This window comes from Nannobrachium achirus, assembly GCF_963921795.1.
Source record: "Nannobrachium achirus genome assembly, chromosome: 22".
Classification (NCBI taxonomy): Eukaryota; Metazoa; Chordata; class Actinopteri; order Myctophiformes; family Myctophidae; genus Nannobrachium; species Nannobrachium achirus.
In genome coordinates this window covers 4009212-4027370 of record NC_137829.1, presented here as the reverse complement: position 1 = coordinate 4027370, position 18159 = coordinate 4009212, and the positions used below count along the sequence as shown (strand labels likewise).

General features: G+C 40.1%; 1 protein-coding gene across 1 annotated transcript; it reads right to left on the bottom strand.

Annotated features, from left to right (window-relative positions):
* Positions 1 to 2286: 2286 nt before the first annotated feature.
* Positions 2287 to 17840, bottom strand: arl5a (ADP-ribosylation factor-like 5A). The gene is made up of 6 exons (XM_080753184.1): positions 17481 to 17840; positions 12105 to 12165; positions 11056 to 11203; positions 4295 to 4378; positions 2835 to 2986; positions 2287 to 2659 (listed from the first exon to the last, which is right to left on the bottom strand). The coding sequence occupies exons 1-6, from the start codon at positions 17524 to 17526 to the stop codon at positions 2611 to 2613; spliced, it is 540 nt and encodes a 179-aa protein (XP_080609310.1). The 5' UTR covers positions 17527 to 17840; the 3' UTR covers positions 2287 to 2610.
* Positions 17841 to 18159: the final 319 nt, after the last annotated feature.

The following is an 18159-nucleotide window of genomic DNA, read 5'->3' as shown; positions in this document are numbered from 1 at the left end:
CCAATTTTATCCAATCAAGAGAAATAAATAAATGATATTGGACAAACAAGCGAAATTGTAAGTATAACACAAGAGAAATTAACAGACAGAATTGCAACTGGATTAATAGGTACCCTCTCCTGTTTATTAAAGAGCCAGAGAAACGGAGACCCATTATTATTGAATAAAATGTTTTAGAGCTTTACCTTTTTAACACTTTTTGTTTTAACCGAAAATTATTACTTATCCTACATTTAATGTGCAGGGTGGAAAAATATATTTAACAATAATTCATTCATTTTCATAATTCCTTTAAATTGTAGTGTGATAAAAAAAAATCCATTGGTTCCTTGTACAAAACTACCCTGCTGCACAGAGCTGATACTGTACAGTTCACGATACAATTTATTTTACAGTTAACGTTCCTGCAGAGACTCAAGTTCTCAAGAATGTAAAATTAATATCTAAACAAGTGGTATTTCTTGTTGACATTCTTGGTGACATTATCAATCTGGAAATCTGTTTTGAGATTAATGTCACTGACTAGAAGCTCGCTATCTATCGGATCCTGCGCTGTGAACTTGTTTTGACTGCTCAACCTTGCGCCACTAGAGCAGTCAAAATCACCTCCATTTAGCTCCCTTAGCCAGAGGCGTCACAAGGGGGGCAGGGGGAAGTGGGACTGGGTCCCACTTCCCCACTGGGCCCAAGGTGGAGGGGCCTTAATTATTTTATACTTTAGCTATTGAAAAATAGCAGATATACAAGCTCACAGCGCGGCACCGAGTGCCGCGCTGCGAGCTTGTAGATATGCCATGTATTTTTTAAGCGAACATTTGTAACTCAAATTTTGCTTCTGGGGGGTCCCTGGAACTAAATATTTTGAGATGGGGGTCCGTGGCCAAATACATATCATCTTGACATGAAAAAGTTTGAGAGCACCACTGACAAAAACCTTAGGATTTGAAATATTCAGACTTGCACAAATCTTCACGATTTTTCAAAAATAGCAGATCTACAAACTCAATGTGAGCTTGTAGATCTGCTATTTTTCAATATTTAAAGCACAAAATAATGCGTTCCGAGTCTAAATGGGTTAAACCTCGTCCCCCTATGAAGAACATTCACTGCGGGCCCCCGCAGTGAATCCTTGTACCCAGGGCCTAGAATTTGGTGCAACACCCCTGCCCTTAGCTCAGCAGCAATGGAGGAATTGTTTTCCGAGGTGTTTGTGGGACAACATGAATGATGAGCTATTAGACCTGACTTTCTTCTAGCTCACCATGTCTGCAGACTGCAATTGGGGGCATGGTAGTTTCCTTTCTAGTCATCTTGCCCTCACTTCCGCCCCCCAAAGGACAGTAAATGAATAACTAAATCTTTAAAACCCATGATTCTCTCCCAAGGGGTTTTACTTTTATAAATCAAAATGCTAAAAACCATTTAGAAAATAGAGTCATTATATCCAGTGGACTGAACAAAATACTCATTCACACGCTGCAATTCACCCGAAACAGATAAAAACACTTTATTTCACTGCTTTTCATAATGAGCTGATAGGATGAGCATACTGCAATATCACCCTTCGTTCGGCTTGACTCTCATTCATCATCAGCCATCATCAGTTCAACCTCCTGACGCAGGCACCAGGTTAATGTAAATACTGGACTGTACACACACAAGTGGGAGGGGGGGGGGGGGGGGGGGAGTTAAAACCTCCACAACCTGTCCGGCAATACTGCAAGGCCACACACTGGGCAAGGCTCACACACACCTAAAACACAGAGTCCATATACAGTCCCAAGCCAGACTGCTTGCTGAGAATACCAGTAGAGTCACCGAAATGAAGCTCGCCGAGAAACGGGGGGTGCGTTCGGAAATGCACCGGGTGGGGCAACGGTGCGCTTTTTCAGTCTGAACTCTGAAGGTAAACTTTCTGAAAAGCAGCAGTTGCTAACCTAACGTTGCTATTGATGTTTATAAACTAGGGTAAATTATAATAGAATATTAGAATATTAATTCATGTTGATACTGAAGAAGGCATACTGTGATTGTGTGTCCTACTTTACATGTTTGTTGTTGCTAGCATTAACATTTATGATACTGTGAGATTAAGACTATAACCATAATTTACCCTAGTTTATAAACATCAATAGCAACATTAGGTTAGCAACTGCTGCTTTTCAGAAAGTTTACCTTCAGAGTTCAGGCTGAAAAAGCGCACCGCTGCCACACCCGGTGTGCATTTCCGAACGCACCCCCCGTTTCTCGGCGAGCTTCATTTCGGCGACTCTACCTGTTACCCTTGCTACAGCTGACCTCGGGTTCATTGTAAGGAAAACCGTGCAGAAAATTAAATACACATCAGTCTCTTTCTTCTGTTGTCCCATATGCTCCAGTAACTGTCCAAGTGTCTTTGTTCTGAGTTGTTCTGAGTTCAGAGAAATGTTTTGTAAAATAAATTATCACGCAAGAGAGTATTTGTCCTGGCAGCGGTCTTGGCCAGGTCAGTGTCAAGGGAGGAGTAGGAGGAGGGACAAATCCATCCACCGACGTCACCCGCAACCTCGCGTACGGAGGTGGATGAAATCAATAGCATGGGGCACACTTCGGCTCACAGGTCACAGGTCATCATCTCACACGCAGGCGTGACATCATCCATTCAAGACCTTGGCACAACCTTGGGTTAAAGATGAAGGACGTTGCAGAATTGTAGAAAGATTAGGAAGGGGAAGAAGGAAGACAGGGAAAAGTTTATTACATTATGTGCTTCGTGAATCAAGAAAACTACAACATTAGATCATATTTGCTGATAATAAAACCAATGCAAAAAGTGGAGTGTTTGTAGTTCCTACCCCTCTCCAGTGAGGGCGCAGCAGGCCTGGATGTGCCACTGGTGGTCTTTCACAGATGTGAGCTGGAGGCTCTGGGAGATCTCAGCCACAGACATACAGCCTTTCACATCCTGTTTATTGGCAAAGATCAACAGCCCTGCCTTTTTCAGGTCCTAGGGTTGAGATAGGAGAGATTACAGGGTAAAGAAATATTTATGTTCTTTCAAAACAATATCGATCATAAAACATTATATATTGAACGCATCTACACAACAATACGTATACAAGCAAACTATAAAAACATAAATGGTAGATGCATTTAATAGCTTATACAGTAGTAATTTGAAATGATTTAACACCTTATCAGTTCTGCCTTTGTACCCATTTTACAGTACGCATCACATTATGTCTCATTAGGGGCGGTGTCCACAGAAAGCGTTTTATTGCACAGAGCATCGACACCCTTAATGTTCGAACCACTGCTGTGCTTGAATGTCCCGTCATCTGCCCTAATAGCAAAAATGGCTTAGCTGAAACCACAGTAAAAATGGTTGTAACAATTCAATGTCACATCAAATTGACCAGGTTATCGGACACAGCCAGGAGGATCAAAATAACATTGATGAGTAGAGCAGGGGTTCCCAAACTTTTCTGGCTCTGGGCACCCCTATAAATATTTTTTTCCTCCGAGGCACTCCTAGATTATATTCATAATTTTCACTCCCAGCAGTTTATATTTATGCCATATTTTAACCCATTTAGGCCTAGAATTAGAAGGATTCAAAAGACACTTATAGAATCGGGTCAAAATTCTAATGTTCACGACTTTTCAAAAATAGCAGATCTACAAGCTCGCAGCGCGGCACTCGGTGCCGCGCTGAGAGCTTGTATATCTGCTATTTTTCAATAGTTAAATCATAAAATAATGATACACAAAATGTGTTCCCGTTCTAAATGGGTTAATATTACCTTTAGTATGACATTATGATCTAACTATAATTTTTTTTGTTATAAGATCTGAAAGTGTAAAGAGTAAATCAGAAATGCGCTGTAGGCCTACATTCAAATTAATTCACCTCCATATAAAAGGGAAACACAAGGGCATTTTTGCCATTATTCTCCCCGAGATTATGTTGCGAGGAAAACTTTGAGATAATAGCCATTTTGCTTAGAACTGAAATTAACTTTGTACTCAAGTTTAAAATGATACAAAATATATTTTTTTGTCCAAATAAATTCGAAATATCAAATTATCTTGTGGCACCCTTGCCAGCACCCCAGGGTGCCCTGTCACCCACTTTGAAAAGAGCCCCTCTCTAAAAGTTGAACTACTACTCTGCTTGATGCCGAAAGCGTGGAAGCGTGATAATCTACGCTGGAAAGCACTCCACCATTCAAATGCATAGCAGACGGGTGCTGGCAGCCAAACAAAAACAAAAGATCCTGCGGACACAGCCCCAAGTGTTTTCATAATAACTCACTTCATGTGCAAGCATTCTGTAGAGTTCCTCTTTGGTCACCGAGATCCTTTCCCTGTCTGTGCTGTCCACCACCACAATCACAAACTGCACAGAAAAAAAGGGGTGAAAGGGAATTGATCAAACACAATCTGTTTTGAGGTGCCAGATGGAGCAACACTAGTCTTTAACTCTCAAATACCTGGAACGCGCCCGAGTCGCGTTAGATTTTAACCACTTTAAAGGTTATTTTATGCTTTAACTTTAGAAAAATAGCAGATATACAAGCTCACAGCATACATCTGCTATTTTTGAAAAGTCTTGAAAACGAGTGCAAGTCTTTGAATATCTTTGACCCGATCTTTGACCCGACTTTCTAAATCCTTCCTCTGAATCAGTGGTTCTCAAACTTTTTCATGTCAAGGACCCCCAAAATTACAGGTATTTGGCCACGGACTCCCATTTCAAAATATGTTGTTCCAGGGACCACCCAGAAGTAAATATTTGAGTAACAAATGTTCGCTTTTAAGTGGATATATTCAAAGACTTGCAAAACAAATCATGATTTTTCAAAAATAGCAGATCTACAAGCTCGCAGCGCGGCACTCGGTGCCGCGCTGTGAGCTTGTATATCTGCTATTTTTCAATAGTTAAAGCAGTCAATAATCCTAGGCCTAAATGGGTTAAAGCAAACTGTGAGACAACTGTGACAGCATTTTCATGTTTTAGATTATTGCATTAGACTTTTTACTTTTATTTAGTCAAGACAGTGTAGAGGTGGAGGAAATTGGACAGTGAGAGGGAAAGTGCAACACGGATCTCTAACCAGAATCGACCTATGGACGTTGTGATAATGTGGTCAACACAAATGGACGGCTACAGTACCAGTGCATCCCATTTGTGAAAGCTTTTTATCAGGGCAGAATGAGAGGTGGAGATCAGGATAGAAAACAGAACTTGGGACCAACCACTTGAAACTTGGTCTGACCTAAATACTGTTCTCTGTGTGTACTGTATCCACGAGTTTCCAACGCCCCATAGTGCATTGCACAGACGTCTGTACCGAGCTTCCGCCGCCGATTTACAAGCTCACAACGGGTTGCATCTGCGACGCGACGTGAGCTTGTATGTCTGCTGTTAAACCCGGAAGTTTGGTCCCGATAGTCTCCAGTAAACTCCCGGGGAAACTTGTGGATACCATGCATGCATTCACCTACTGGTCGAGAATATTATGGCGAAGGATGAATTATCTGACCATATCAATTTTTTTCACATCAGTGCCCATGTTTTTGCATCACAGATCTCTTGTGCATTTGTTTTTTAATGAGGAGTATATGCACTGCAGCCCTACTATGACAATCCCCTCTCTGGCTGTTCTAGCCGACAGTCTGATCATGTCCTGCATTGACAGTGAATTCTCATTCACTTGAGAAGTTGCTCTTCTGGGTTTTCCTACAAATCACAGTAATGCACAAGCACCACAGTCATTGAATGTGCACTTTGACTGCAATCACCAACTAGAAGCAGTGCTCTTCCGAGCACAGGTCTCCACCAGGCCAGGCGTACTGTATAATAGGCCAGTGTAAAAAGGGTGGCATATGGGTCAGTGACGTGACGCCCCAAAAAATGTGTTTTTAAAAAAACTTTAAATTGCAGGCATAAAAGTTATTTACTTTTGTTCTACTCACTCTCAACCTTATGGAAATACATTTTGTTTTTAGATATTTTATTGGAATCAGACTTTATTCAGCAGTTTGTTGTACTTGTGCCTAAAATCGTCATATGGTGTGACATGAAAATAATTGTTCATAAAATGAAAATGGAGTACATCTTTCTTAACTCATTGAGTGCCAGCCTATCACCACTAGAGGGCGCCCAGTGACCAGAGAATAATAGAGATATGCTGGTAATGCATGCCCAAGCCCTGGAGCCATGACTTTTTTTACAAAGGAAAGGACACTTTCCTTTGTGCATGTACAGGAAGAGGATGAAGTTAGCTTGAAGTTAGCTATTGGCTACCAAGCATTTTAGAAGCCTTATTTTCGTCAACTTAGCCATGATTAAACCTTGCACACCTCATGCATGGGAAAAAAACAGAGAAGAATGAGCTCTAAAAAATCCAATGCAATCCTGGATTGCATTGGAGTGGATTTGTGCAGTTTGTTCACAGCTTTCAAACAAAAAAATCCGATTGGAAATCCGTTCAGGCATTCTTGAGATAATCGCCATTATGTTTTACATGTAATGTAAACAAAAATGGCTGCCCTGTATGTTAGATGGGGTTGTATGGGGGTGGAACATGCAAAATCGCGATTGAAATCATGTTCACCAGATTTGATGGGGTCCAAAAAAAAAAAAAAAAAATTCAAAAAAATTTTTTTCAAAAAAAAAAAAAAAAATTTTTTTTTTTTTTTTTTTTTTTTTTTTTTTAAAGCCGAACTTGTTCGGGATCGGCACACTACGATACGCTAATAAAGCCGAACTAGTTCGGGATTGGCACTCAATGAGTTAAGTTACTCACTTTATCAAAGTCCTTTATCATAACTAACCAGTGATCCACTATAGTTTTTTGAAAATTAATTATATCTGTATATTTTTTTCATAATCGACACTCTGTGTGAGGCCCATGTTCATGATCTTACAACATATTTTAAATGTATTCTGTCAAAACTTTCTCTAAAATTACACAAATATTTGTGACTCTTCCTGATAATATTCTCTATGTAATCCATAAACATTTTTTTGGTTTAATCATTAATAAAGGTATGATTTTTCACTATTTGGAATGTCACACCAAATGATTTAGTGTCACACCGTATGATCATATCTTCATGTGTCAAAGCAAACTGTGTTTTAACCTACCTATTAGTGAGTACTGAACTTTACTGATTGATTAAACAATTACCCAGGATAACATGGCCTTAATATTTCTGAACAGGATATTATTGTAGGGCTTTAACATGGGATAAGAAAGAATTGTAGTAGTAGATGGATGATGAGGATGTGCACAGGAATGCTGCGCACACCTAAGTCTTCTTCCGGCCCACGGCAGAAGGATCCTAAAGAGACAATAAGGCGCATAGCCACACTTGGAGCCAAGGCAACATTTTATTAACACCAATTAGTGGAAACAGAACTCAGCATTCAGGTAAATTGCTTTTTTCCGAAGTCTCCTGAACTTGAACACAGCATTTTGTGTTGAACAAATGTAATTAGGAATCATGACATTACACCACATCTCCACTAGCTAAAGAGTGCTGGGTTGCGCAACTCCGAAAATAGCTGATCTACAAGCTCTCGCAGCACAATGTGTTGAGAGCTTGTAGATCAGCTATTTTCGCTAGTTTTGTCTCGGGTCCTACCTTAACACTGTCCACTGTCCAGTCCAGTGAGTGAAAGTACAAAAGTATTAGATCAGATTAGATTATACATTTAGACTGTATTGTACATCAGCCAGTCGTATTTGGTGAGGGTAGCAAACCGGCTGCCTTGTTGCGGTTCTGCTATGCCACAGACAACCTCCTGCTCTTCGTAGAAAAGGCAGTCTCGCCCCTTTGGCTCCTCTCTCCTTGCTGGGTCATTGTTTAGTTTCTCCCTGTACTTTCTCGTTCTCTCAGCACTTGTCATTTTCCAGCTGACAAAATAAAATGGAATGTATAGTTTAAGACAAAGAGAAAATATTGTTTAGATTGAAACAATATGTTAAGGTTTCTGTGAAGGGGTTTCTGCTCTGTCTGATGAATTTGAAGTATCACTGAATGAAGCTAAATTACATTTTATGTAAAAATGTTTAAAACAAATGTTTAAATGTACAAAAGAAACATGGAACTTTGTTATTTATTGTTATATCTGTAGTTAAATACAGTATAAATCATATGGTGTGACAATCAAGTCATATGGCGTGACAAGCAGATGTCACACCATTATGATTAAGTGTCACACCATATTACGTTTTCTGCATTTAGGTTTACCTTGAGGCTACTATGTACACATTAGCATGCTAACAGCATGCTAGCTATAACAAAGCAACCTAGATCTACATGGAAATATGACCAAAACTTCAAATAACTTAAGATTTTTTAATGAAAAGGTGTCACACCAACAGACATCCAGAGTGGTGAGTTTGTCAAAGTTTCGACAAGATGGCATTTCATGAAAATGTTAAAATCATAACTCACCTCAGACACCTGTCTTGCAGTTGTGCTGGGAGTGCTGAATAGCCTTACAGAAGAAGGACCTCTCTAGCCAATAGGTGTCCAAATAATTGCCTGTTTAATTTGTCCAAACTAGTGTCACACCAAATGATTTTGGTTTGGGGGACAAAATGTTTTTGATCAGAAATGACTGAAAACATTATGCTTTGACTTTGAAAAGATATAGGCTCACAAATAGACATTTTTTTAGCCTAAATTCATTTTCAAATGATTTTTAGCAATTATTTTTCTTAGTTTTATTCAAGTTCCCACTTTGAGAAACAAGGTCAGGACAGTCACACCAAATGAGTTTTGCCATGTTTGGTTGAAAATTCTGAAGAAATGAGGAATGAAATGTTTTAATCTTGAGTAAGTTCACATAAAGCTTAATGTCCTGCACAATATTCAGAAGGTTTTTGACAAATATATTTTTTATTTATACATGTTTGACACCGAGGACAGCGAAAACGTTACGTCACGTCACTCACCCACATGTTCTTCACCTTAGACCTTTCATGGCAATCGGACGCTGCATGCATGATTTGAAGCATTGTGTTCCAAAAATGTGTTTTGCTGAAGTCTACCTGCTGGTGGCGCTATAACAGCCCAATGTGAAAAAGGTAGCATTTGTTCCTTGACCTAGTGGGAATATGTGTGGCAAATTTCACACTAATCGCAAGCTGCGTTGTTGATTTGAGGCATTTTGTTCAAAAACGGAGCAATCCTGCAAACTTTGGAAGCCAATATTAGCCAATTAGGATGGAATATGAAATATCAGACGGATCGGACTTGATCACATGACTATAGAGATACTGTGTACCGATTTGCATGATTTTTGGATAAAATCGCAAGGAATAATAGGAAAAATGGTGTTTTACATAAATCGGCCTCCTGGTGGCGCTATAAAAGGCTGATATGAAAAATGCAGGGAAAGGGTTTTTCCTTGGCCTCTAGGGAGTGCGCTTACAAAGTTTGAAACTGATCAGTGGAGTTATAGGTAAAACCACAAATTGGCCAGTTATAGCGCCACCATGAGGCTGATTTCAAAAATTTGAAGTGGCATTTCTTCCTCGACATAGTGAACGTGTGTGCGCAATTTCATGATAATTGCACTTTGCGTTTGGGATTTGAGGCATTTTGTTCAAAACGGCTCAATCCTACAAACTTTGGAAGCCAATTTTAGCCAATCAGGATGGAATATGCAAAATCGGACAGATCCGTGTCGATCACATGACTGTCGAGATACTGCCTACCGATTTGTAGGATTTTTGGACAAAATCTGTAAGAGTAGTGCACAGAAATGTGTTTTGCGAACATCGGCCACTAGGTGGCGCTAGAAAAGGCCCATTTGAAAAAATTAGGACAGAGGTTCTAGATTGGCATCCAGGGAATGTGTGTGCTCACTTTGGCAGCGACCGGGCCAACGGCGACTGAGATTAGCTGCTCACAAACTGCGAGGACACACGGACGGACGCACGCACGCACGGACGGACGGACACGCGGACGGACGAAGGGGAAAACATACTCTCCCCCATGTAATGCCTTCGGCTGGTGGAGACAATTATTATCTTTCCCATTGATCGAAATGCAGATGTCACTTTAGTCACAAAGACTATTGAAAGAGTCTTTGTGGCTGAAACTCCTGTCATCTGTTACCCAATAATAAAACCTCTTTCATAGTCACTGTCTTGGATCTTTGTTTTTGTCTTGCCATCTTGATCCAAAATTGAGGTCAACAAGGCCTGCTCAGCATTTGTAAACAGCAAATGCCGTGCATAATGGGATGTTAATTGCTTAATTGTATCATACAGTTCACCTGTTTGGAAGCAGATGCATTCTTTTGTTTGTTCACTCAGTTCTTTTCTTTAACCTGTCACCCTATACAACGCACGCACGCACGCACGCACGCACGCACGCACACACGCACGCACGCAAATTGCAAGTGTGGTTGCCTTGAGGCAAATATCTCTGTATCTGTCAGTCCTTGTCCCTATTCGAGCGGTGCTATATGGACATACTGTGTCAGTCTCATGAGGTGTATGATGTCAGACATCTATGATGTCAGTCATCTCCATATTTGAGAAAAGTTATTTTTATAATTGTATTATTATTTTTAAATAGATTTCAACTTTATTGTCAACAATACCAATTACAAGTAAAAGGCAAGTGAAATTCATTGTGCGAAAAGCCAATGCAGCAGCTACAGTCTTAAGAATACTGCATTAAAATCAGTGTTAAGTTGCTAAAAAAAACTAAGCTGCTTAATGGTCTATAATATATTAGATCTAAAGTACCTAAAAAGTGACTAGTGTTTGCCTGTCATATGTGTGTGTGCATCTTACAATGCATTATGTGTAAAGTGGCTGCAAAGACTGCAAACATTTGCAAATGTAGCGCGACGGCCAGCCATCCACATCTCCACGGCGCCATCATTCCTTCCTCAAGAGTTACACATTGAGGAAGGGGGACTGAGAGGAAGAGTAGTACCAGTTGTATGGCATACTAACTGTAGTGTAGGCCTACTCTATGTGACAAATACATTGAACCTAGTAGGCCTGTGCAAAGTCAAAGGCCTACTGAAACGATGCTTACCTCTGTGTTGGTGTAGTATGTGTTCCAAGATGACCTCAGGGATTCCTGTCCTCCGATGTCCCACATCAGGAAGTGGGTGTTGTTCACCACAATCTCCTCCACATTGCTGCCTATCGTAGGAGAGGTGTGCACCACCTCGTTCATTGAACTATATCACAAAGATAAAACTGTCAGTGTTCTCCGTGACACAGGCAAGCTCACTACACAACACATACTGTACGGATTGGCAATATTTAATGAATGGATAGCAGGGCTGAATGATATATTGTTATCTTATCGTTAACTAGTTACGAACATGTGGGATGGGATGATATAAAAAAGGGATATTGGCCTTCAAAGAGTGTTCGTCAAGCGGAGTAGAAAAGTAAGACAAATAAGAGTGAAATTGATTTGTTTTTTGAAGAATGCTCGCTGTTGCCACACTTGTGGTCCGTTGTACTCAATTCATCAGTAATACACATAATTTGAATAAAGCTCAGTAGAATCATAAGGTATATTTACAGAGAAAGGTGGGGTGGGGGCAGACAGAGGGCAGAGGATTCTATCAATTACTATTAAGGCTGGGAAATATATCGAAAATGTATCGATATCGAGGTATCAACATGCGAGCCGAGGTATGCATATCAACAAAGATGGCTTGATATGAGGTATTGGTGTATGTGTCAAATTAATTAATAGACAGATTAGACACACTATGCATGCAAGTAGCACATGCAAAAAAGCAGTCCATCTGTAACCAGGTGTGGTTATTTCAATAAAATCATTGTTGGGAAATGGAAATAAGGCATTTAATTTCTTTATTCTATGTGTACTGTGCAGTGTGCATGCATGGATATGCTATTCATTCATCTGGGTTAGGCAGGCAGTGGACCTAAAGCAGAAAAACATTAAAAACGATATAATGCAATTGTTTTTACTAATATCGTGAGTAATATCGAGGTATTCAACAACGTTATCAAATATCGAAGGTTTTCCTAATATCGCCCAGCCTTAATGTCTATGACAATAACAACATGTCGCAGTAAGTAAATAGTTATTTCAATACGTACAACTGGTAAAGAATCGTGGTCTTCCCAGCGTTGTCCAGGCCCACAATAATAACCTTGTGCTCTGAAAGACAGAAAAACAACCCACTCAAATTACTCACCAACACTTCATAACACAAAGCATGACATCAAGGAATGGGAAATTCTTCTTTCGTGCATCATCGTCCTTGATGATTGGTTGGCGACATTTTATTTCATAAGATTTCTTGTTAGCCTACTGTATGTGTGTTAACCGCAGTGACTGATCAGTGACTCCCACCCACACAATCTCTGGCAATGCTTCAATAACATGCCCATGGTCTCAATATCTGGAACCCAAGAACACAAGGCTAGCTTGAGCCCCTTAAACAACTGTGCTTCTTTATTCTTGACACCGCTTTCTTCTCTGAGACAAATTAAGCATGGCTGTTTCTTGCATCGCTCTTCAGTGAGACACAGTGTTGAGACAGTGCACTCCCTCACTGGCCTCACACTTTGACTTATGGCGCTTTTCCACTGCATGGTGCCGGGCTGCCGGCTCAACCCGACTCGACTATTTTGGTTTTCCACTGGGCAAAGGTAGTACTGTAACTGTACCTGGTACTATTTTTGGTATCACCTCTGTCAAGGTTCCTGAGAAGATACCAAAAGTTATGATGTGAAAACTGCATGACTGTCAGAGAGAATCACTATACTGCATTGAAGCTCCCGAATACTGTTAACCACTTAAACCCTATATTCAATATTTTTGCCAAAAATAGCTGATCTACAAGCTCACATAACATTCTCAAATGTATTGACATTGAGCTCTTGAAACAAGACTAACACATCTACAAGCTCACAAAGCGTCGCATCGTGGTGGGTTGTGAGCCTGTAGCTTGTAGTTCGCTCCAGAGGAGCACTAGGGTTTAACTGGTTAAAGTTTTAAATTAACTAGCCGTTGAACATGTGAAATAGAGGTTGGTTCTGGACAGCCTTAGCCATAGCATTAGCCTTTTTTATAACTCTCCAAAACAGATGTTTGGACGGGAGAGTGTTTTTTGCAGGTCTTTCAGTCCGAGTGTATCAAAAAAGGCAACTGGGTTAAGGCAGCGAAAGCTTGTGATTGGCTGCATGGAGGTGACGAAAGTCAGGGACGTGTTATTCTCTATTGTGAATGTGAATCTTCAAAATGGGATGTATTTTATGAGATTACTGTTAGCATCAGATCTTAAATCCAATACCTGAATTGGCCTAATTCAATTATTTTAAATATATACTGTATATATTTTTTTGGTTTGACTAAAGCCAATGACTAAAATCTGACTAAAACCGACTAAAACCGCTTCGAGTCTACCGTTAAAACTAGACTAAAACTATCAAGAATAGAAATTACTAAAATGCGACTAAATCTAATGATAATAAGGCAAATTGCTATCTTTCTGTTGACACAATGATGTGGTGACACAATGATCAGAGTCAGAGTGAGATCATTAATTTTGGCACATACAGACTGGAGGCCAAAGGGCAAAAGATTACCGATGACTGTCTTGCTAGTTGCTATAGATCATTACGTAAAGACAACCCATATCGTTGCTGTCGGGCAGAAACCTCTCCATATTTAACGTTTTTAATGCTTCTTCCTAATTACTACCCAACATTGTCGCACAACGGTGTTGCACAAAATCTGTGAAAACTGAAAATAACGGACAAGTTACTACTCCTCGAGTTGTGGGTCCGCTATTGTCCTTATGAAAAATCTTTTGAAAGTATCACTGAAAGTGGTTAAATATGTTTGGGTTAAAAAAAAAATGTCAGCGACAATACGCAGCAATAAAAGCTCTTCTTGATATTTGACATAATTACTGACCCTGTAGTTCTGGTCATATGACTCGATGCCTGTGGCAACGATCAGCTTATACATAAAAGAAGTGAAACTGGTTGGTACTTTGTACTCCTGCTGTACAGTTTCACTTGTGACCACACACAAAGGCAACATAATTGAAGCAGAAAGGAAAAAATACAAATTTGTCAAAACTCTAGCCTATACATGTTTTCTGTCTTATCTCTAATCATGTTTAGGCTAGAGTCATAAGTCATTCCTGGCAACAGACACCATCACACACACATGATTGTCATTTCATTGCTTGAGACAGCAACGCAAATACTATAGAGTAGGCTATAGAGTACTGTAAATGTATAAAGTAAATGGACATCTAAAATATTATGGGCACAGAATAGCATGGTATTCTATGAACCATTCCTTCAAACAGGGTAATTTGATGATGACACATTTATCTAAATGCAGATTAGGTTTGGTTAGAGGGGTCATAAATGCTTGCGAATCTAATTTAGTTTTAGAATATCGTTCATTCCTAACCAATAGAAGAATTATTGCAAAAACCTACAAATCAGTTTCACTATTATCGGTCTATTATCAGTAGGCAACAGGCAGGCATACTTTATAAAATGTAACCAAATGTTTTTTTTTGAGCGGTGGTCACAACGCTCCTATACGTGGCCGTGTGGGTCTGTCTGTCTGTTTGTCTGTCTGTCTGTCTCCGGGTATGTAGCCTGGCCCTGCAGTAACCTTTTCTGACCACACATGTTAAGGGAGGGGCGCTGTTGTTCAGGATAGGCCAGGCATAGGCCAGGCACACTCTCTCACACACACACACACACACACACACACACACACACACACACACACACACACACACACACACACACACACACACACACACACACACACACACACACACACACACACACACACACACACACACACACCACCGCTCAGTTCACACGAGTGTGATTTTTTTCTTTCTTTTTTTAAATCAGGGTTTTACTTTGTATCCAGTGTTACAACTTGAGCATCAGCAAGGAGGATAGCTGGCTAGCTCTTGTTTGTCAGACTGTGGGAGGACACCTGATTAACTATACATACAGAGTACCATATTCATTAAAACCCGGTGGAAACATAATTTACACCAGGAAGGAAGTACCGTACTGCAGATTGGATTTCTAAAATGGTTACACTTTCAACCTGGCATCCTTAATTTCACACCCCGCCCCACAATACATCTGCACCCCACATATGATCCTACATATGCTTATACGATACATAAATAATGACATATATAAACATTAATTCCACATATTACCAAATATTCACAAATTGCACAAATAAACTTTTGTTGACAAGGATTGTCTAATCTATTCTTAAGTCTAAGGGGGAATAGAACAGACAGAAGCAGGATTGAGCAGAATGCAGCGGAAGTGCAATAGAAATAGAATAGGCCATTTGTTGATCATACAACAACATTCACAAAGATGCCTCCAACACATAGTTGGCTCCATGTCTATCTGTCTATCTGTCTGTCTGTCTGTCTGTCTGTCTGTCTGTCTGTCTGTCTGTCTGTCTGAGAAAACTGTCACTGGATGTTTACCAGACATTTCAGTAGATAGATGTAGGTTAGCATTTCTGACAGCTGCATAAATGTGTGCCATGTTATGTACAGTATCACATCATTTCGGTCTCTTACAACACCAGTCTTTGCATAATCGAGATAAGTGACACCAATCTTGCAAAGTGAAAGGATGCACACACAACATCTGTCTTCACAGCTGCCTGACCTATACTACTAGCCCTTACCCGTTCAAAGATATGAGCTCTGAAATGATGTGCAGTGTGTGGGTTATGGGGTGTGCACTGTGCACACAGTATATGAGGGATGGAAAGTAACTTTAACTGGTGTTTACATGATAATATGTAGGAGCATCAATGTAAGAAATACCCGTTTCGTTTAATGGCTACAGATATACTGTGTACCGATCTGCATGATTTTTGGACAACATCTGTAACAGGGCCAGACAATCCCCCCCCCCCCCCCCCCCCCCCCCACACACACACACACACACACACACACACACACACACACACACACACACACAGAGAGAGCTGGTTAAACATGTTGCCTCATGCTAGATGCAGAATAGATATGCCTCATGCTAGATGCAGAATAGATATAGATACACCATAAAAATGCTAATATAATACAGCATACGATTTGTGAAAGTGACAAACGGGCTTCACAGTTATGTTAGGTGTGTTCATATGCTAATGGTGATGCGATTTCAGATCAATTGCTCCAGCCACTGAGGAGAAACGCTGTGACAGACACTCACTCAGACAGACAGACAGACAGACAGACAGACAGACAGACAGACAGACAGACAGACATTTGGAAAATTATATGTTTGATAATACTGCCACAGCCCCAGCCAGCCTCTTCAACTGGGTGAGGATGCCTTTGCAGTTTTAGTTTTTGGGGAAGTCTACGTGAAGACATGTTTGTTGCAAAACAGCTGGATTTGTGCTATTAAATGGATCAGCTGACATATGGACTACTAGCGTATACATTAGCCAGTATTTCATTACTATTGTATATGTCTTGCTGCTGTGGCTAACTTTTGTTTGTGTACTCTAGTAGTAGCCTTGGCCTAGAATCTCACAGGCAGACTGGGTTAGTTTGGGAGGGGATTAACTTTCAGTAGCCTATCTCACATTACATCAGATGGGCCTATCCTTTTACTGGATAAGGATCTGTAGGCAGGGATTGATTTCATTTCTCCTTAAATTGTCCAAATTCAGTTTACTATCAAATTAGTGTAAAAATAAATGGCACAATTTAAAGGACACTACATAGTAGAATTGCATTTCCTTATATCCAGTGCAAATGTTGTGTATATTCATTATTCATGTATTCATTTGATTCCGAATCTGATTGATTGAATACTTTATCAGTCAGCAAACAGCATAGTAAAACAATTAGGCTAAAAGGATAGTCATTCATTTATATTTTTACTCCATGACATAACACCATTGTACTAGGGCTTTTGTGCAGAGCGGAGCTACAGGTTTAGTGAGAGTGAATGACAACAGGGGACACATTCCCGTACAGTAGAACACATAAAGGCACAAGCAGTGAACCAAAAGTGAACAATGGCTACCCTCATTAACAAAAAACTACTAAAATAGCAAAGAATGGAGACATTCTCCAATTGATTTACATGACGAGCTCTTGGAGGAAAATAATGATGCGTTTGTAATTTTATTTTCTCGCATCATACACACTGATGGGTACATAAATAAAAAAATATATATCGGGTTTATTATCGTTACAGAATACGGATTCATTACAATTAACAACAACCCCGAAAAAGCCACGTTCCACCGACATCGACACACGCCGTAAGAGAATACAGTCAACGTACAGTAAATCTACATGGAAAGGAATGGGCTACAGTACTTCCAGTACAGTACAGTCAGATCCATATGGGCCTCATCTGCTACAGTAGCTGAATTATTAGCTATATAGCATAGGCCTTCACGGAATCATATCGCGGACTCATTCTTACCTTGATGGTTAAAAAGCCTCCATAGTTTAGTAAAAAGTATTCCCATGGCTGGTGAGATGAGGTTGTTGTTTTTGTTTTCACGATGCCAGCTTGTGAGAAATGGCTGTAGCCAGCTAGCGTTGCGGTGGCTATCATTAGCTATCTAGCTAACTACAACACTGGGAACAGCTGTGGAAAGGGACTGGAGAACTGTCAGCGCTTCCAAGTAAAGCCTCCATTATTGACCGAACTATATCTTTCCCACATAGTCTCAGTTACAAGAGGAAATGTGAATTGTGACAGTGGTGGCTACGCTATCTATCTCCTATCTATATATCTATGTATCTGGTGTGTATTTATTTAACTGCTGGCTGCTATCACTATCAGCTGGCCTGGCCCAGCTCAAACTGCGCTGTGCTGCTGTGCTGTCAAACGCGGCGCGCGCATGCGTGTTTCATACTGGGCGGTGTCAAATACAGCAGCTCTTTCCCAAACAGTGGGTCGGGACCCATTTGTGGGTCGCGGACAAATTTGTATGGGTCCCTTATTTAATTATTATTATTTTTTTTTTCCTACATTTAGTTTTTGAATTATGATTATTCAAAAAATTAAAAGAATCCCCAAAAAGCAAAACATTTCATGCCTAAAATGAAGAAATAAGAAACACTGTTAATGCATAGTAGGCTATAACTATATAATG

Excerpts from the sequence above, each read along its gene's own strand:
- arl5a (XM_080753184.1), bottom strand. The coding sequence starts at position 17,526 with ATGGGAATACTTTTTACTAAACTATGGAGGCTTTTTAACCATCAAG. Across the intron at positions 12,166-17,480 it reads GAGGCTTTTTAACCATCAAG|AGCACAAGGTTATTATTGTG; the intron begins GTAAGAATGAGT and ends TCTGTCTTTCAG. Across the intron at positions 2,987-4,294 it reads ACAGAATGCTTGCACATGAA|GACCTGAAAAAGGCAGGGCT; the intron begins GTGAGTTATTAT and ends TCTCAACCCTAG.